General features: G+C 33.1%; 1 protein-coding gene and 1 pseudogene across 1 annotated transcript; one reads left to right on the top strand and one right to left on the bottom strand.

The window, feature by feature from the left end:
- The first annotated feature begins 3,874 nt into the window (after window positions 1-3,874).
- LOC129302145 (clathrin interactor EPSIN 1-like) lies at window positions 3,875-4,918 on the top strand (annotated as a pseudogene).
- A 1,726-nt stretch (window positions 4,919-6,644) lies between these two features.
- Window positions 6,645-11,621, bottom strand: LOC129301370 (uncharacterized). The gene is made up of 10 exons (XM_054939936.1): window positions 11,461-11,621; window positions 10,974-11,149; window positions 10,470-10,601; window positions 10,284-10,334; window positions 9,630-9,726; window positions 9,426-9,472; window positions 8,752-8,968; window positions 8,035-8,164; window positions 7,902-7,944; window positions 6,645-7,023 (listed from the first exon to the last, which is right to left on the bottom strand). The coding sequence occupies exons 1-10, from the start codon at window positions 11,519-11,521 to the stop codon at window positions 6,946-6,948; spliced, it is 1,032 nt and encodes a 343-aa protein (XP_054795911.1). The 5' UTR covers window positions 11,522-11,621; the 3' UTR covers window positions 6,645-6,945.
- Between the last annotated feature and the right edge of the window lie 10,814 nt (window positions 11,622-22,435).

Genomic DNA, 22,435 nt, shown 5'->3' with positions numbered 1-22,435 from the left:
ATCTAAATCTAAATTTAATAAACGTTGATTATTTGCTTTGCTAGTTTAACTAGATTATATTGAATAGTTGGCTGGAAAAAAAAAATTAACTACATGTTCTTCTTATAATATAAGACGAGGTAACTTGTCCAGATCGATGTAGATGGAATAGCTGCATGCTGTTCTTATAATATGCACACGGTATATATAATTTACTATGGTTTACTCCGCGACTTAAGATAAGTTTTTAAATTGAAACATGTGAAATGAGAACTTGATCGTCTGTTTCTTTTCATATATATGAATAAATCCTCCGTGAATTGCTGAACTTTTTGCGGTGTTCGTTAGGCCTTTGAAGTTATCAGCGTTCTGGCTTTGAAGGATCCGATCCGAGAATTCCTTGACTTGATTTTTTTTTTTGGTTTTTTTAACTCAAAGCAATTGGGAAATATACACACTCACACTTGCCATGCCACTAGCAGACTTCATTAGGGTGGAAGTTTGAAATTCAACCTTTCGAGTAAGTATGAACGAAGAAAGCAAAATGGAAGAACCATATGTCTAAGGGCTCTTTGGTTGGCAACACAGAATGAGGTGAAAATGAAGATGAAATTATTTTTTTATAATGTGAAATCTCATATATATTCCTGAATAAAAATCGGAAAATGAAAAATAGCTATTACTGAGTAAAAATTAGAATAATATAAGGTAGAATTTGAACAAGTGAATTTAGATTTAAATTTTGGATTTAAAATCATGCATTTCTTTAAAATTATTTGTTTAAATAGTTTAAAGAATTTCAAATAAAAAAAGAGATTGGTTGAGATTTGAAATAAAAACAAAAAATTGGCAACAATAAGTTTAACTCTATTTTTAAAATCAATAAGAAATAAGAATGAGAAATAAAAAAGATACAAAAAATCATAAAAACATATCAATAATAAAATCACTAAGAAAATGAAATTTGAAGTGGCTAAAATTTGAAATGGGTAAGAAAATAAAGAGAATTTAAAATTATAAAAAATATAAAATACATATTTGGATTTAAATCCATATTAATTCAAACACGCCCTAACAGATATTTTTTCCAAACCACAATATAAACCATTTTTTTCCAATTATACCTTTACATTGTTGAGTAATTAACAAGGATGTTTTAATAAGTTAAATGTTATTCTTTTCATTAAAAAATGTATTTTTTGATAGATTAGATATTAAAAAATATAAGGCATTTTAATGTTTTAATGTGCAATCATTATCTTTTTTAAAAAAGTTTCCTTATTAAATAAATTATTTTATATTTATTTTAAAGTAAAATACCCTATTAAATATGGGTAAATATAGAAAGATAAGGTTAGTTTGAAGATAAATAACTACTTTATTGAAGAATGAAATTCGATTAAAAATGCCTTATATTTTGTAATAAGGGAAGTATATTTATCACAGCATAATTAAAAAGGTGTGGAAATTTTTAGAACTTCAAGAATCAACATTTTTGAAAAAAATGTAAATTAATTAATAATAACTTATATTCTGAATTGAAGAAAGAATTGCATATTTTATTTTTCATGCAATGAAAAATGATTCCAGGGATGATTGGGTCTAACCAAAAAGAGGCTAATCACAATGATGTTTATATTTAGTGTTCCACCTCGAATCTATTAAAAGAAAGATAGAAACGCGTTAACGATTGATTATTGTAGACTGTTGTATAGTCTATGAAATTGTCATCTAGGCTAATGCACAAACACACACATGATTGATCACACGTGGTCCCGATCCATCGGATTTCTCTTCAAATTCGGTCGCTCATACTCGAAGGTACATCGTTCGATCTCATCGAAAATCATGCATTCATATCTTCATAGGCTTTAACCAACCGCTCCAGTTTAGATATGTGGTATCTGTTTCTGTTCCATCAACCTTTCTCTCCTCAGTTTCTTCGGAAAATATTCATTTGCAGATCCACCTTGGATTTCATGAAGGTCTTTGATCAGACCGTTAGAGAAATGTGAGCTTCACCTATCCCTGCATTGCAATTTTTATCCACTTCGACTTCTGTGAGTGGATTTTGTTTGGTTGCAAATTTTAAGCTGCCAATGTTGATTCCCTTGGTACAATTACTTTTAAAACTACAGAAAGAGGGAGATGAACCTGAAGGTACTTAAAGTTCCCGAAATCGAACAGAAGGTAAATCTCTTATTTATCACGTTTTTTATCAATCAAACTGCCATGATAAGTCTTTCATTCCCATGAATACTTGGGACAAGATGGGACATCCATTGGCAACTCTGTATCCTGTTCTAAACACCTTCCCCATCCCATCCTGCATAATTCAGTTTTGATTATTTCTAAGCCGGGATAAGACCGGGCCAATTGGGACTTGTACAAGTTGAAGACCTTTACTTGCAGTTGCAGCTCATTTAATACATGAAGTGATAAAACAGTCCACTTGCTAAATAAAGTAAAAAACAAAAAGTAATAAAATATTAAATTAAGATAAATTTTCTCTTATAGCTTGCTTCTTCAAAATATATTAATTCTTATATTTCATCATATAGATATAGGAACAGTTATTGAGAGACAAGGGTAACTATGATGATGGAAAATATGAGAAAGATCTCCGTGTTAAATCACCAGTCAACAGTGGTAATCAAGGAAACTACTTCAAGAAGGTTTCTTTGCACTCAGACGGGTAGAGCATCACTAATTGTTAATATGGTTTGCAAATAGTTAGCATATTGGATGTTCATCGCATAGTACACCTGGGATTGTTATTATATACATAGGAAGATTTACTTTTTGGGCTAGTTTTCTTGACTTCATAACCTTCACGTTAAATGGAAAATAGAAGTACATGTAACTTTTGTGTCACGACTCTACAAAGACGCTCCTAGTGCATGATATTCATGTATCAGACTCATTAACAGGAAATATGTTTCATTCTAGACTTTGATCCTTCTCTTCCTTTTCTAGTTCAACAAGATGATATTGAGAACACTGTTTAAATGGATAGTCAGTTGATGAGCATGATGCCGTTTATCTCAGGTCCATCTTTACATTTGCACAGCCTTCAACAGTTATCACGCTCAGCTAAGACATGACCCCTGCATGGTTTTTACTTTATTCTTTCGTTTGAGTTCAAAATATTTTGTCTTGCAGCAAAAATCAGGAAAACATATCATCCAAAGTATCAAAGTCATCTAGTAATCTGTGAAGAGCCCTAATAAATACAGCTCAGTTAGCACACAAACTTCAAGTGTAACTGTAACCAATAATGGAGATGATTTTGATCCGAGAGCAACTTCAACTACTAGTAAGTATTCTGCAATTATTTTCTACGTAGAGGTGCACGATTTTTTTTTTTCTTGAGTCTTAGACATCTATTGAGGCAATGTTGCGTTGAAATTATTGTGGTGCAAATGTTCATGGTCATCAGCGGTTCGAATTTCATTTTTCGTTTCTATTCTTTTCTTTTTAATTTTTCTTTTTGTGTTTTTTGCATAGGAAATGATCACTAAAATTTCCTTTTTAGATTTGACGCCTTTACGTTGGCTGCAGATTTTAATAAATCTCTTTCTAGCCCATCTTTTATTTTTGGACTGCTTTGATTATTCTTACCGTGACCAACTGGGGGTTGTATGCTGGAACGATATATTTGAAGTGTATGTTGTATGCTATAAGTTTCACCCGACCTCCTTCAAAAGGGAAAAAATGTAAGAAAACCAAACTGACTATAATGGTGGTGAAAGGATATGCTGCAGGCATAAAATTATGACAAGTGTTTGCAGGACTGTTTCACCTTTATTTGACATTGATTCCTTTTTTAACAGAGGCTTCAGCTGGAAGCTGTAACCAGGTTGATCTCCTTGGGCAAGATTTAATTGGTGACCTCATGGATGCTCCAACTTCTGTTCCTACCGAGAACGGTGCAACAAATAGTGTTTCAGATGTTGATCTGTTTGTAGATGCGTCATTTGTAACGTCAGCACCTCACAAGGACGATGGAGCTACTCCTCAACCGCTGGTCAGAAATTTATTGCTTATAATTTAATGCTATTTATTTTTGTCATGTCTGTTGCCACTGACTAGTTGGTTTAGCCTTTGAGGCACCGACCTTTACTATTAAGAGGTAGGTCCTTATCTCAAATTGCGCTACATGATCATTGATCCCAAAAATGAGGAAGTGTTGTTTGCGTAGCTCACTGTTTTGTTCAACCGGAGTTTGTTTAGTGATGTGTTTGAAGCAAATGTATTTGATCTATTCCCTGGTATAATTAATGACATCAGTTTCTTTTCTCTAATTATTTTCATTCTAGTATAAACACGTGAAATAGACAATTAGTCAGCGGGTGATCAAGGGGTGACACAGGTAAATTGCTTCAAGTGATTTAGAATTTCATAACAAGATTGTTATTGTGTTTTTGAGAATGTGAGGTATTATTCATCTGAAAAGTTTCCTTACCGTGCTAAATTTCCTTTTGCTCGGTACTATCAATGATTGTTTATTTTCTTATGGGCGATCTTGTGCCCAGAAAGAGATTGATCTATTCGCTTCCCAACCACCACAGAAGAAGGTTGAACTCCCTGCTTCACAACCAGCACATAACGATGTTGATCTCTTTGTTTTGAAACCCACACAAAATGAGTTTGATCTCTTTGCTTTGCAACCAACCATTCCTTCTTCAGTAACATCAGCAGTGGACTTGTTCTCCACTCCTGAACCAGCTCTGCAGCCAGACAGCGAATCTGAAAACTCTGAACCTACGAACAATAACATTGTTGATCCTTTTTCACTGTCCCACTTAAGAGATGTGATGGATCTGATCTCTTTGGTGAATTTACTTCTCATCCCGATCCAGTATCTTCACAGCACTCAAAAACTTCTATCAGTGATAGGAGACATGAAAATATGAATGACAGCTCTTTAAGAATGTAAAATTTCGCCAAAAAAAGAAGACCCGTTTCAGGCGAAGTCTGGTTTTTGGGCAGATTCTCTAAGCCTGTACTGATTGATCTCAATATAGCTGCTCGTAAGTGATTCTTTTATTGTGGGGTTAATGACCTCCACAGCATAATAACATACTTCTTAATAAGTCAAGCGATTTATTTTGGAGATGCCAGTCTTTATAATATGTATATAGACGAATAGGGTTGGAGGATGTCAATGATCTTCTTGTGAGTAAAGATGACGCATCCGGCTGAAGCTGATGTAAGGATCTTTTAATAATTAGGTACTCTAAACTTTATATATGAGACTTATTTATCTTCAATATTTTCTCTACTATTTTTTTTTTTATTCAGTTCTTTTATTTACATCTTTTTATGCATGGACTTGTACTTTTTTTAGTTTCATGAATCTCAAATTTATTCAATTTTTCTTCTACTTCTCCTCTCCTTCTTTTTTATCTCTTATGTTTTCATCTTTCATTCTCTCTCTCTCTCTCTGTTTTTTTGGATTCCCTGATAAAATAACTCATAATAACATATTAAATATTTTATATTAAATATGCTTTATTTATTTCACCAAAATAAGTTAAGGTAGGACTTCTTTATCTCTGACAGCCAAGCCTAAAGTCACACCTTTACGCCCAGCAGTTGGCGGCAACTTTTTCTCAAACTTCAGCGGCCAACAATGTCAATTTGGTGGGCTACAAAAGTAAAATTTTCTCATGTTCAACTCTTCCTATTCTTGTCACCTTTATACTCAATTAGTTTTTTTGGTGCTCGGTTTTGCTTATATACACCATTATTTCTACCGGTATTTAAAGCCTAGTTACAATCCAGTCTCAGCGTGTCATGCATCCTACAGAAGAAGCGGGTTCAACATTCAAATATTTCATTCATATGTGAATAATATATATATATATATATATATCTCTGTATATAATTTAAAAAAAAATATTAAAGCTCTATTTACAAATATATAAATTCATTGTTCCACGTATTTGATATCTAGTTTGCATTCGCTCTTGGCCTTTTCCTTCCTGGGGGATCCAATTCTTAGCCTTTGTTGACATCGAATGAGTTCGGAAAGAATTGTGAGGGCAAATACAGCAGTCAACAGAAAAATATCGCAAATCTTTTTGTTGCATTCTTTATGGATGCATTTATTCCTATACACTTGAAATTTTTATAACTTTTTTTGAAAATATTTAAAATAATATAATTGTTCGGCTTATTTTCATGAACTACGAAACCTTAATTGCTTATTTACAAATTGATTTCACTAATAATTTTAAATTAGACATACTTGACATTTTGAACTCGTAATATTCATTTTTCAATATAACCTTTCCCTGGTGAACCATCCCCGGTGCCGAAGATCTGATCAGTTGAGATTATTTTGAGTTTTATATCGGTACGCTCTAAGTTAAATACTTTAATGCAGTTACTTTTCATCAAGTTCAATTGTTTTTTTTTTTTATGTCAAACTGTTTAATTAGATAATTATATAAATGTCTAAAAATTATACATGTCATGTTATAATTTAAAAAAAAATCATATGCTTCTAATTTTTTTGATTAAATAAATCAAACCACAAGAACATAAAGAAATTTCAAATAATTTTTACTTTGAATATAGAAAAGCATAGAGGATTAATTTCTTTTTAGATTTTTTTTTCCTGTTAAAAAAAGAGGTAAACAAGTGAGAATGCATACAGATACGGTGAAAAAGGAACCTGTATACGGCTTTTAAGCCATTGTCCTAGAGCCTCTCAGAGGTTCGTAAGTTGCGACCCGAACTAAAGTTTTTCAGACCCAATATTACAGACCCCGAAACCGGTTCTAACTTTTGAGTCTTAAGCATCTAGTTCTAGACTATATTTGGAGGAATCTACGTCCGCTAGCACTAATATGTCCTAGTCAAACTCGACCTTCCCCAGTAACCCTCGGACAACTATATGCTCAGAAAGACCGCGACTTATTTATTATGTTCCATTTAAGCAGAAACACCGCTTTTTTCTCAGTACACATCCAACATTCTGCCCCTTAACATGGCCTCTGCTTTCCTCACCTGCTTCACTGGTCCCATGATAAAAACCTGCATAGATAGATATTGTACTGTCATAACAGCCAAGCAGCTCTTTAGCGCAAAATGTTCTCCGAAGGGGAGGTGGGGATGAGAAAATATGCAAGCCGTGGTATTACAATACCAATACCACGAGAAGATCATTTAATTTCACAACCATGGAAGAACCACTTCACATCCTTTTTGAGATATCCCAATAAGATTGGTAGTATACTTCCATAAAATAAAATCAGTTGCGAGTCTCCAACATTGCCATATGTAAAAACAAAAACCCCAACATCATTTAGCCCTCTTTCAGCAAATAAGGCCAGCAATGCAATATAATGGTGAATACTGAGCCTTTATGATAACAGGAGCAAGAAATTGAGGTGGCAGAGATGAGTACGCTAAGATGTGTAGTCATGCAAGAGAGGACAACATTCATAATGTTTTTATACAAAGAAAAATTGGCATGGTATGCAAGAGAAGACAACATTCATATTGAGAAACATGGTAAAAGTTCAATTGAGGTGGTATGGACATGTAAAAAAGCTGATAAAGATGCTAGTTAAAAGAGTCGGTAGCCCTGAACAAGAAAAAAGTTTGAGGGAAACTAAAAGGGACGTCTAAGGAAGTTATCAAACAAAATCTCTTAGGAAATGATACATCTAAAAAAGTTGGCTGTTGACACTCTTGTTCTTAGGAAATGATATATCTAAAAAAGCTGGTTATTGATAGAGTATAACAATGTTGTGCGATTCATGCAACCAACCTTACTTAGTAGGTAGGATAAGATTTGTTGTTGGTATTGTTTACAAATCAAAATTATGCCTCATGATGATTCCTATGTAATAAATCAATATTATGTCAGAAATTATGCTAAGTGTATGGCATGGAAATTCAATTCTAACCTTGTCAGGTGGGCCCTTTGCACCTCCAATGAGAATTTCCGCACTGAACCAGCAAATGCATTTAAAAGTTAAAACCGCCAAGAGTGCTTCTTAAAAACTACTACTTTTACCAGGAGGGAAACAAAATATTTACTTGCAGGACTCCTTAATTGACAAAATTGTGGCCCCTTTCCTCCCAATAACACGTCCCATTTTTCCTTGGGGAACATCAAGAACTGAAAGAATTTCTTCCTCAGGAACATCGCCATCCACTGTCAACTCATCTAATAAATAAGCACATGAATTGGTAATTAATAAAATAATTAACTGTACGCTCAGTCATTTATTCCAGTGACATCTATCAACTAGCTAGTTATAACAGCTTAAATAAGAAAGCCAAAAATCATATACTTCCAGGCCTCGGCAGTTTAAATCTAGAAAACAGAGCAGACATAAATTTAGGCAAAACAAAAACCTATTAGTTTTGAACCTAGAAGAGTCATATCATAATAAATGGATCTACCAAAGGCAAATTTTCCACCAGGAAATCACAACCTAACCTAAATGGACTTCATGATTCAGGCCTTATTCCATTTTCAATAGCAACCCACCAGACAATTGAAAATACTCACCATTTTTGTGGCAAATTTCAGCACATTAGACTCCCTAGTCATAGCAATTAGGGTTAAACTTGAAAACACCATAACCATCAAATTATACCATCACTTGGTCAATCATCAATGACAACATAAAATTTCAAACTAAAAATCTCAGCGAATAAAATCTATAAGCATCTGGAGGCAATAAGCAATATAGTTTCTCCATTTGGAGATACAGTTTCAAATTATAGAACACAGAATAATATTTATACCTGGAATAGGAGGTAGAGATGGCCAGTCAGCATAATCATTTCCATTGACACAAAAACATCGGCAATAGAGTGCACCACGAACTGCAAGATACCATAGAGACCGCTCATTTAATTTCTCCATCATCCGGTGATAAATGTAGAGAAGAAAGCGAACATCATCAGCAGCTGCACGGACCATTAGTTCAGATAATGGTCTGTATGTCCAAAACTTGGGGTCCTGACAACATTAAGAAACAACATAAATAGATGACATCATGACAGATAGATATGAAGACACGTACACCAACATTTCAACAACAGTTTTTTTTTTTAAACGAACATTTTGACATCAGTTCCCTATTCTTTTTTTTTTTTTTTGTTCACCTGAACAGAAAAATTATTATAAAAAAATAGATTATAAAGGTGAAGTTTCCAGTAAGTATAATCTTAAATTGCGTGATTAAGATCGTTGGCATTTACTGCTTTTTATATGTTTCAATAACTGGCAGCGCTAATCAATCACAGCATAGTAGTATATACTGTATTGAATCAAGCCTTTAAAGATAACATCTCACGAAGAAATCAAACATGGGACCTCCCCTAACATCAATGTTAGACCACCAATTTCAAGGAATGAAAATTGAGTTAATATTATATATTTTTCTTAGTATATAATGATCAGGTTTTGAACAAACCTGCCGAAGGAGGATGCGAACTTCTTCTTTCTCAACATACGATATACCTACATTCAAACCCTAAAAGTGAATATGGCAGAAGTAAGCAAAAGGCTCAAAGGGAATCTAGAGGAATCACTAATATTCTGCACCAGCCTAAATTGGAATTTGAGCAGTCCCTGACGGAAAGATGTATTCTAACAGATACTATAATATATATCATACCACAATAATATGGATCTGCAAGAAGGCCAACAAATGAAATGTAGTCATCTGGCAATCTCTTCCGTCCTTCTTGCTCCTCTATGAGTGAATAAGCAATCTGAACCAAAGCAAGGTAAGATAATATCAATAGTTTAAAACATCTTCATATTTGATGTTCGGGTAAGAAACTTAGCTTGACTCAGTAATATTTAACATGGAGAAGTTAAAAACAAAAAAGAAAAAAGAAAGAAAGAAACTTGTTTCATTCCTTAAAATATTTTATTTTCTCTCTCCTGCCTTGCCTTTTTCAAAAATCTAAATGCAATATTAAGGAAGAGAAAAGCCAAGAAGTTAAATTTCAAGAATGGCTCTTAAACATTGAACTTAATATCAGACACACTCAAGTTAACAACTGATAATGTCTTCATTCTAAAGGTTCAAGAGGAAAATGTTGCTGTGAGCAGCCCGTTCAGTAGAATTAGAACACTATTCTTCTCACGACAGCCATTAGCTGAGATCTGAAAGCCCTCCCTCCCACTACGCACAGAACCATCCTAAGTCCTTCCAAAGCCATTACAATATGAAGTTTGTGCTACAATGGAGATAATTTAGTTCTTCACTTAACAATGGTACCAAAAATGGGAGAAACATTGGCTTGGTAATAATAAGGCTTACCTGGGTATCCACCACATTGTTCAACTTGATGCCGAATTGAAAATACAATGCCTAGGAAACAAGAACATGTCTACTAAGTCTTCAGGTTGCCAAGTACAGTAGGAAAATGCTAAGATGGCAGGACAACTATGCTAACTTCTTAACTTGCAATATAGTAATAAGAAAGCGATAAAATCAATCCGTTACCTCACTGTCTCGTTTGCAATCATGAATCACTTTCGTTATGTAACTAGACTCAAGTGCAGGCTTGCAGGCTCTGATAAGCATCTCTCCCCCTTCGATCGCATCAACCAGGTATATCGCATCAGGAAATGCAAGCTGCATAAATAGGATAGACATAAGATGAAAACTCGTCGGGAGTCTTGAATGCAAAAGGATAGTATGTAGAAAGAGAAGGTTACAAATTACAGGACTAAAACAGAAAACAGTGACCCCCTCAAACAATAAGATGCAAATTGAGAAGCATGAAAGCGCTGCACTTAGGAAACGTCACTGTTAAGAGGAAAATGTAATTTGATATTTATTGTTTTCTGTCTCGACTAAACAATAAAAGTGCACTTAGGTTCTTTCTATTCACATAAGTTGCTCCTACTACATAATTAGATATTAACATTCACATTAACACCAGGCTCTAATACATATATTACAGGCTTTCTAGTCCAGCTTACGAAGCAAGCAAGTATAGCGCACCTGCATTATACACAGAGCCCCATTGCGACACAAGTCGACGCCCTCACAGTCGAAACCAATGACGAGTTGCTCTTGAGGTGAGGGTTCGAGGAACTCAACTGGAAGTTGAGATGCCCTGGTGACAATATGAATTGGAACCGGAGTTGAACGATCTTTATGATCCAGAAACTTGTCACCTGAGTAGCCATTGAAATTCCACGCAAGTCAATGCAATTCAACGGTATAGTTTCAATTAGGTTCAGTAGAACAGAATACGATTCAAGGCAACGCGCTATCAACCAGTAACGAGCTTATTCTACATTATCTTAGGGGGAAAAACAGCCGATGAAGCTGTAGAAGACTGCAGAAATTGATGTCGTAAATCGATCGGCGAAATCAAAACATGTTCAGTCTAAAAATTTGAAGGGAAAAAAAAACAGAAAGAGAACACGTGAAATGATGAATGAATTGAGAAAAGAGACGGAAGAGAAAGAAACTAGGAGAGTACCAGATTGAGAGGCAGAGGGCAGAGGAAGATCTGTCTGATATGACGGAGGAGGAGAAGCCATGTGATCGGACCGTCCAAGCACGTCACTCTTTTCCCACCACCCTAGCGCCTTTATTCATCCCCTTTTCCCTCTTTCGGTTCCAGTTCTTCCCCTCTCTTCTTGAAACTGATGCATTTCTTGGTTTTTTTCCCCCTTTTTTACCCTTTTTGCCAATTGCACTAGAAACTTGTAATCATCCGTATATAATTCAATATATATTGTAAAATTAATTTAAATTGATTAGTATGCTATAAATATGGCCTAAAAAAATCAAGATCTGTGCGTCAATATCATCAATAATATATATTATAAATTTAAAATTTCCATTACATTTTTCAAACTCTTTATAATCAATTTTATGTTTTTTCTATGTTATTTTTTTAAAAGTAAACGAATAAATTATATCCTGAACTTTAGATTCCCTAACACCATAGTCGTTTATTGTAAAAATTGTTTCCTTAACGATCACGCAAAAGTTTTACATTTAAGAGGTTTCAAACTTTCAAGTGATAGTGTTGTATAAACTTGACACTCAAAAGAAGAAGTGAATTAAGTATTTAAAAAAAATTAGACTTTTTTCAACTTAAGTGAATGCAGGCAAGAATGCACAATAAAAAAATGAAAGCTTAAGAAGTTTGATAAGAAAAGCTCTAACACAGTCAATTTATCTTTGTTTAACCTAACTACTTAACTTACATCTAGTTCTCAAAATAACCTTGAGATTTTCTAATATAAATATAATTTTCAATGGGTACTTGCAGTCACAGTGCAACTCTCAATACTACACCAGTTTTGATTCGACAATGCCACTTGCTACACCAGTAAGCTATTACAATGTACTTAGAAAATTCTTTTCTAAGATTTCAACTCAAATAAAATAATCAACACTTTCACAAATGACTATCTAAAAATAATAGATGAATTACAATTAAAGCTTATAAATTTATAGGAGCTTTTTCACTAAACCATCAAGAAGTTAGTTAGAAAATGAATACAAACACTTAATGCTCGATAAATGTGTTCTCAATATTACCCACTAATTTAAATGAGATCTTATATATAATTTTAGGTAGTTTAGATTGTTAGGAATACTCTAGGAATGAATTATAGTAGTTGAAAATGTGTGGGAGAAAGGAACATAAAAAAAGACACTTTTCCTATGTAGCATTTAATGTTTTGTTAAAGTTTAATTCACACGTCAAATGGTGTGATCCACATGTGGAACAAAGCTAAGGTTTAAGGTTTTAATTCACTCAAGATGCTTCAAGCATGGGCTTATAATTTTTTCAAGCATGATTTAGAAGGCAGAAACACTTAGCTTCTCTATGCAATAAATCACACTTGGGCACCACTGATTCTTAAGTACAAAATAGATTGTAAAAACACCAAGCTTCTCCATGTGACAAAACACACTTGGAATACTCCAAAATGAGCTTAATTTGGACTCCTTGGTTTTAAGGCTCTCTAAGGTGAGGCTTCTTCCTAAAATGATCAAATTCCATTTCAAGTGTGGATCATCTTAATCCAAGCGTGGAATGTCACTTATGCAAACTCAAGCTGACACTCTTAAATGATTTGAGTGTGAGCACAATGTGCACTCAGGTGTGAATCAAAACACATAAGCGCCTCCAAGACACTTCCCGCACATAGGTGCCAAAACATGTGTAGATCACTTTTATTCAAGCGTAAAATGGGTTACAGTATAGTATCTAACTTTTATAGTATGATTCAAGCATGATTCATTATAGTCCAAGCTTAAATTGGATCCTCTAAGTCTTATCATACACTCAGGGTAGCCAGAACACATGTGGATCTACTTAGATTAAGCATGGAATAGCACAATAGGTTTGAGTACATTATAAAGATTTGACACTTAAGTTCGAATGACTTATGAGCCTAAGATTGGTTCTAAAATGATACATTCTTATCGTTAAAAGTTATGTGATTAAGCTCCTATAGTTTTCACATTGAATCTAAGAGAAGAAAATAAATAAACCTATTTATGCTAAATCTTCTCTTAATCTTCATAATCTTGGAGGTTTTGTAACAAACACCCCTCTCTTGGTTTTGTGATTATAATATCCTCCTTCTTTTAATTCATGATTAACTCTAAATCTCCATTACTTAAGAGATTAGATTAAAGTAAAAACAAATTTTACCAAGTTCGCAAATAAATTGTAAAGGTGGAATCCCAAGTTTTCAAAATTAAAACCATATCAAAAGACTTTGCAATTGACAAATCAGAGTTATTAACTATGTAGAAGCAAGGGGATCAATTAAAGAATTAGTGCATTTGCTAATGAATCAAAAAACAAAGAGATTCTGCAAAATTTGAGGCATATGCCACAACTTGTTGGACATGCAGCACGACTTGTTTACCTTTATGCCATGCACCATGGCTCATTGCACAATGCGCCACGACACATTACACAATTCATGACAGCAAACTTCTGCTGTCAGTTTGATAGTTTTTGAGGCAATTTCCAACGCACTCCATTCATCCCTCTGACGTTCGATTAATGCAAATTTGATGTCTACGAAAAGCTCTTTCTAAGATGTAACTAATGGCTTTGGTTTCATAACTAAATTATTACACTTTCAAAATTTAGACACTCATTTCAAAACTTACTCTTTTTTACTACTTTTTACAAAACAAAGTGTCCAAAACACATTCCTTAAGCCAAAAGCCATAAATGTAATGTCCTCCTTCTTTTAATCTATGATTAACTCCAAGTTTCAATTATCAAGAGATTGGATTAAGATAATTAACATAATACTAAGTTACAAATGGTAAAAAAGTTGATATCCCAAGTTTACAAAATTAAAACTATTTTCAACATCTTTAAAATAGACAAATCAAAGCTCACAAATATGTGAAAGTATGGGATCATTTTAAACATGAGTGTATTAGCAAGCACATTTAAAAAACATAATAATTCTGTAAAATTTTAGGGCGTGCACCACAGCTTGTCAAACATGCGCCGCGGCATATTCATCTCTATGCCATAAGTCGCAACTCATGATACCATGTGCCATGATGCATTTACAGGAGTTTTGACAGTAAATTTCTACTGTCAATTTGATAGCCTCTAAGGCAACTTTCAACGTGCTCCAATCCTCCGTTTGATATCCGATTGACAAGAACAAGGTATCTATGAAAAGCTCTTTTCAAGCTCTAACTAATGGCCTTGGTTTCACATACAAATTATTACTCAATCAAAATTTGAACACTCTTTTTAAAACTTACACTTTTTCAACATTTTTCTCAAAACTAAGTGTCCAACTCAAATATCAAAAGCCAATAACTATTGATACTAATTAAACCACATGCAAAACGTCAAAACTAACTCGTACAATGCACCATATCACGTTAAACATTTAAAGATCACAAATTACTACTCAACCCCTTAATTTCAAAAACATACAAGGGAGAGTTTAAGCACCTTTTCATCAAGTAACTCAAAATCAACGCATAATATGCTCAACTTTTACTTGCATTAATATTTTAGCCATATCATAAATAACACGTATCATCAACTCACACCAAGGCATAAAATACACTTACAATTCACAAAACACATAATGCAAATGAGGATTAAATGGAATATTCCTAGTTGGCAACTTAAATTGTCAAATGTACATAATAACTCAAAATATAGAGGAATACTAAATAGGATCGTAGTCCTATGCATCTGGTTGCTTTCCTCTATCCGATCCTCTTAAGCTATTCCCTATGGTATTAAAGATAATAGGTGAGTTCAATTACTCAGTAACAAAGGTCCAACTAACTTATAAATGCATGTTAATTAATTTAAATGCAAGTGGCAATGTATAAGTAATTACAAAGTATAGACATGTTTGAGAGCTTAACTCAACTTTCTCATCATCTTCAAGGCAAATATATGAGATTATGATAAAAATCAATTTGTAAACATGTCTTAAGAACAAATATCCACATATTCATTTGTAATGATTCATATTTATGGAATGTCAAACAAATTAATACCCTTACAAAATCAATAAGGTTTTATGAGTGTATTAATTCACTGGGGTCACAATATATCAACCGTGTGCCCTTTTTCACTATATGCATGATCGCACCTTTCTTATATCCTCCATATTCCTGTGACATGAAACCGTGGGCTATAATATATTGGAATAGTCTACAATTTGGGACTTATCTAGCCTAAATACTTGTGAGGGGATTATTCAGCCAAAGCTTACCCAACTCACTTGTGAAACATAGTTTCTCCTATTTTCTCACACTATAAGGTGTCATCCTCCCTAAATTAGCTTCCTCGTTGAACTAATAGATAGCTAACTAGATTTAAGTTCCTCATTAAACTAGTGGGATAGTCCTTCATTGAACAAGTGGGATAATATGAATATAATCAATCTGGGTAAGCCATCACTCGAATAGGAGCCCTAACACGTATATTTTATTTTTTAGTCCTCTTCCTAGGTGAACTCCCACCTCTCAAGATCATGCAATGCATATATTATGCAATATTTTGAAGCATGCAATTTCTCATTGTCACGCATGCATAAATACATCATCGTACACATCTTATACATAACAATCACATATAATTCAATCATTAGACTCCTCATATTCCTCGAACTCCTCAATTTAAATTTTCATTGAACTCTATAATACATAAATCATTAAACTTTTCACTTTCATAGTCGGTGTACTATATCCCTTCACAATTGTTGTACTCTAAAATTTCAATCAATTATGGAACTCTACTATTTCACACATTAGGGAACTCCTTATAAACACATTTTCATTGAACTGCACAAATTTTAATTTTATTGTACCATACATATCTCAAATCATTGAACTCACATTGCTCAAATTCATTAAACCTCATATTTTCATAATCATTAAACTAAATTAAATCACCACTTCATAGTGGACTTTTCAAACAAAACAAGCCACATCTGCATTTCAATCAATTTCGTATAATTCAATCATTAAATATTATTCAACAAAGTAATTAACACATAAAAGTACAGGATAGAATTTCCTTAATTATCTCAAACTTTTAAGAGGTTAAAGGTTTACACCTCAATTACTCACTCCCAAAGCTTCCAAGAAGTTAGAATAGTGCTAATAACAATCACTTTACAAGTATTTACAATGCAAATAATCAATATCCACATTAAGGCTAATTTTCACTAATATTTCAACACTTCTTAATGTTTAAGACTCATTTTTGTCTCATATAAAAATACCCATAGGATTTCTTAGCTTCCTCTAACCCTCATTATCATCATTAAGCCCTTTAATGATCATTAAGGAGATCACATTGTTCCTAACCAACATATTTATAAGGATTTGTGAAACATTTAATATCCTTCAACCACCAAGCATCATATATTCATAAATATTAAGTTTACTTAGCTTAATTTACTCCCATTAACTCTATTTAAATCAATGAGTTTGGATCCATAGCGGATTAAAATTCACCATTATCAATCAAACCCTAACTTTTACCATCAAGAAAATAAAAAAAGAGAGAAAGATTTAAGCATAGGAAGCTTACCTTTAATGTTTAGAAGCTCTAAAATACTCTCAATATTTAAATTCTCCAAGCTCTAACACTGCTCTTTCACCTCTCTCTTGTTTCTTCATTTTTCTCTTATCTATTGCATCAGTTTCGTGACTTTATTATAGCAAAAAAGTGACCAAGCACTGCAATTCATGGCACAGAGAGCCTCTCCCCAGGCGTGTTGCCATACATGCACCGCAGCGGCTTATCCAAGCCATGGCTCATGACACAGAATTTCTCCTTTTAAAATTTCTTCCTCTTTCATTCATGGATGACCCGATTCTCCTTTAGACCCGTGTTTAAGGTTGAAATTGAAACCAAACACGCCCGTTAGGCCCCTCTGGCCATATACTTCACTAATGCACTTAATTAATTTAATTGGGCTTATTTAATCTAGTTTAAAATTGAGGATGTTATAATAAACGCCTTTCTAACCACATACAATAGACTAAGATTAACCTATGCAATGCACCACATCATACAAAATACTTATAAATTACATTTTCAGTGCCCAACCCTTAATCTCAAAAATAGAAGGGGAACTCTAAATCTCATAAATCAATAGTTTATTCACATGGATCACGTTCCCAACACAACGTTTAATTGCACTAGTATTTTGGCTCTGCTATCGATGCCATAAATCACAATCACACACCTTAAGGTCTAAATATACTTACAACTCATAATACACATAATGCAAGTAAGACCCAAAATAGATTAATCCTAGTTGGTAATATGAATCATCATATACACATACATAAATAAAAGACAAAAGAGGCCTATTGCTAGGATATCAAATCTTATGCCTCTTATTGTTTTCCTTTATCTTGTCCTCTTGAGCTATTTCTTGAAATATTAAAGATAGTGGGATAAGTACAACCACTTAATAACTAAAGTTTAATTAACTCATACTAATATATATCAATTAATTTAATTGCAAGTAAAAATTATAATTCAACTCATAATCACATATTATTCTTAAAAACATAAAATCCACATTTTCAAGCATAATTGCACATGCTCAAAGAGATCATGATTAGTAAACACAATTTCATACAGGACAAAACTAATCACATGATCTATTAGCATAATTTTTCATGGAATTAGATTAAACTTATGATTATCAATATTAGGGTCATAATACAAACAATCATGTGCCCTTTTTCACTGTATGCATGATCACACCTCCCTTATATCTTCCTTATACCTCTATTATGAAACCATGAGCTATCATATATTAGGTTCGTTTATATACTAAAACTACCCTAGCCAAAATACTTGTGAGTGGTTACTCGGTCAAGGTTTCTCATCTCACTTGTGGGTTACAGTTTCTCCCATTTCTCACACTCTAGGGTGTCATTTTTTCTAGACTAGCTTCCTCATCAGACAAGTAGATAACTAGTTCTAATCCCTCATTAAACTAGTGGGATAATCTCCCGTTGAACAAGTGGGATAATATATAAACAACAATCCAGGAACACCATCAACTCGGTAGAAGCCTCACCACATGGATTTAAATCTCTACTCCTCTGCCTAAATGAACTGTTGTATCTTAAGATCGAGCAATACATAAATATAACAATTCAAGGCATGCATTTACTCAATAATTAAGCATGTATTACCTCATCGTTATACGTAATCATATACTTGATCATTCATATAATACAGACAAATAAACCGTTGAACTTTACGTTACCAATCTCATTGAACTCCACAATTTCGCAATCATTAAACTCATAAATGCATATATTCATGGGACTTCATTGATGAATAATCATTGTACTTTACCAAACATAGAATCATTAAACTCCCTATCAAAATACATATCATTGAACTCCTAATAAATCATAATGTGAAAATCCATTAATAATATTTCACATAATTTCAAATAACAAATCATTGAATTTGTGAAAATCAACATAGTGGATTCTCAACATTTCATACCACAATTAAATTTCATTTTATTTTACACATTTTGATGATCAATTATTAATCAATAAACTAATTAATACACAAAAGTATAAGAAAAATTTTCTCAATTACCTCAAATCTTTGATAGATTAAAGATTTCAGCTCTCAAATACTCTCTTCTAAAGTTTTCAAGAAGCTTGAATGGTGCTAATAAGATTACTCTACAAACATTTACAATGTAAATCATTAAAACCTATTATTTGGATAATTTTGACTACTAAGTCAACACTTTTTCACTCTCAAGATTCATTCTTTACCCATATAGAAATACCCACAAGTTTTACTAACTCAATCTACTTTCATTTACTCTATTTAAGTCAATAGATTCAGACCTATAGCCATTGTGGACTAAAACTTATCATTATCAACCAAACATTAGCTTATAACATTAAGAAAATGGAAGAAGATAGGAAAATTTTAACTTAGGAAGCTTAATTTTTATGTTTATGGGCTTTAGAACACTTCAAATCTTTAAATTCTCAAAGCCCTAGTAGAGCATTCTCATTGCTCTCTTGTATCTCTTAGTTTTTCTCTCTTCTAGTGCTTTATTTCGTGATTGTATTTCAACAAAAAATGACCATGCGTTGCGGTAGATGCACAATGGGCCTATTATCACACATACACCACGGCGGCCTGATCCATAAGGCCCGATGCATGGTATAGAGCCTTTCCTTTTAGATTTTTTTCCTCTTTTCATTTTCGAGTGACACGACTTCCTTTGAATTAGTGTTTAGGGTTGGAAAAATAACCAAACATGCCCATTAGGTCTCTCTGGCCATACCTCTCTATTAAACTTACATTACTCTAATTCAAGCTTAATTAATCCAGTTTAAAATCTGAGGATGTTACAGTGATCATTAAAATACATGATTTAATAGGTAGAATATGAACAATCTTATTAAGTAAAATCTAAATAGAAGTCCCCACTCTTTTCCATTTCTATCAAGCAAAAGTTTAGCCTTATTAAGTCATACCCCTTCAATCTTACAAACAATATTTTATCAACTCACCAATTTCCCAAGCTACTTTTAACCTAACCCACCATGTTTTTATATGAATCTCTTGTAACTTGATTGATTCTAATTGATATTTCAAATAGCACACTCATCTTTATAAAAGGAAAAAAAATCTTTTTGTAGTCACTCTTTAAAAGAATTTCTTTATTTTTAAAAACTTATGGTGATTCTTATTACTAAAGTAGATCATCTAAAAACCATGAAAGAGTTAAGGCTAATATCCTTATGCAATATCAATTACAAAATAGTGTTAAAAGGTAATTGCAAACAGACTAAAGCCTATTATGTCTAAAGGCATTAGCCCTCATCAAAGTAACTTTATTTGTGGAAGATAAAGTAATGAAAACATCAATATGGCACAAGAAGTCATTCATTATATGAAGAGTAAAACTAGCAAAAAAGGTTTCATGGCTATAAAAGTTGATTTTAGGAAAGCTTATGGCAAAGTCAGTTAGCCATTCGTCCATCAAATGCTCATTGATCTAGGTATTGAAGAGAGCCTTTGCAAGGTAACTATGGCTTATATAAGCATTGCTAGCTTCCAAGTATTATGGAATGGAGAACCTATACCAATATTTTCCCCTTCTTAGGGATTGAGGTAAAGTGATCTAACATTCCCTTATCTTTTTTACTTTATGTATAGAAAGGCTAAACGACATCATTTTAGATGATGTTGATCAAAAGAGATAGAAACCAATTAGATTAGTTAAGGGTGGTTCGGACCTCACACATCTCTTATTTGCTAATGACCTAATCTTTTTTATAGAAGCTTTGATGGAACATGTGGAGATCATTAATAGCTATACTCAAAATTTTTATTTCTACTTAGGTTAAAAGATGAACAGAGACAAAACTATGATGTGCTATTATAAAAATGTCCATTTAATAAAGCAATAGAGCTAAATAAGAAATTAGAAGTTAAACTAATTGGTGATTTAGGTGAATACTTGAGTATACCTCTAATTTGTCAAAGAGCTTCTTTTAGCCTTTTTGCTCCTATCTTGGAAAAGGCTAGAAATTGGGTGTTAGGTGGATAAGGAATTTTCTAAATGTTGCAAGGTACTCAATCTTGATTAAATATGTTACTTCTACCATGCCAAGCTATTATATGTAAACTATTCTCCTCCTAAAAAAGTTGATCCATAAAGTAGAAAAGGAGTGTAAAAGGTTCCTTTGGAGTGACCTAAATGATTAGAGAAATGTACATCTTATATCTTGGAAGGAGCTACTGATGGATAAGAAAAATGGAGGCTTGGGAATTAAATATTTGACAACACAAAACAAAGCTTTCATTTTTAAAGTTTGCTAGAAATTGCTTACAAATGACACTGCTTTTTAGGTACAGGTACGTAAGTCTAAGTATAAATGTAGGAAAGCTAATCCCCTAACAAATAAGGAAGAAGACTAATGCATCCCTAACCTAGTGTAGTATTTGTGATCGTTGTGAGGATTTATTCAAAGATGAAGGAAAGAGAGTTGATAATAGGCTTAATACAAAATTTTGGCTAATATTTGGGCTTGGTGTGATGCAACTCTACTATAACTTACTATTGATAACTCTTATGACGTGGAAAGTAAGGTAGCAAATTTTGTTTCTATGAAGAGCACTTAGGACACATTGAAAATGGAAGGTCTCTTACCTAGTCAAGTCATTTACCAAATGGCTTACACTCATATTCCTAGAGTTGAGAGAGAAGAGGATAAATTTGTGTGGAAACCATCCATTGAAGGTAATTTTAAAATTCAATCTTTTTGTAGTTTCTTTTTTATAAGTGCACAGATTAGTGCTTGATTGGTTTGGAACAAAATATGGCAATAGATAAGCCTAAAGAAAATCAAAGTTCATTAATCTTTGGCTGGCAATAAAAAAAAAGATTACATACAGCAGAACTTCGTGCATCTTGAGGAATCCAACATTAGGTTGTTCATAGAAGGAGACAATCATGCATGTGATTAGAGATTGCCCCTTTGTAAGGATCGAAACAAAGAACTCATTAACCCTCAATTGTGGAGTAACTTCATGAGCAATGAGGAATGCATACTTTGGAATTTAAAACATCAAGCCGAACAATGCTTCATGAAACAAGTACTTGGGGTTTTCTTTTTAGATACATATGCTAGGATATCTAGTACACTAAATGTAAAAGCATATTCTCGAATGAGGATATTGAGGGATTGTGTCTAAAAAGGGCAATTTTGCATAAAGTTAAGTTTGATTGTAGTATTTTGAATTCCTTTATTACTATGAATACTTCAACTAAGCAGTCTTACTATTAGTGGTGCTGACGTGATGGTCATGACTTTTGCTTAAATATTGATAGATCCTAAAAGGATACCGTTTCCAAATATGGAGGTGTGTTGCAGAATAGTTAATTTCTCCCTACAATCATTAA

This window comes from Prosopis cineraria, unplaced genomic scaffold, assembly GCF_029017545.1.
Source record: "Prosopis cineraria cultivar Desert tree isolate PC_DT_omini unplaced genomic scaffold, ASM2901754v1 PC2, whole genome shotgun sequence".
Lineage (NCBI taxonomy): Eukaryota > Viridiplantae > Streptophyta > Magnoliopsida > Fabales > Fabaceae > Prosopis > Prosopis cineraria.
Note: the sequence above shows the minus strand (reverse complement) of the source record. Positions and strands in the feature narration are given on the sequence as shown.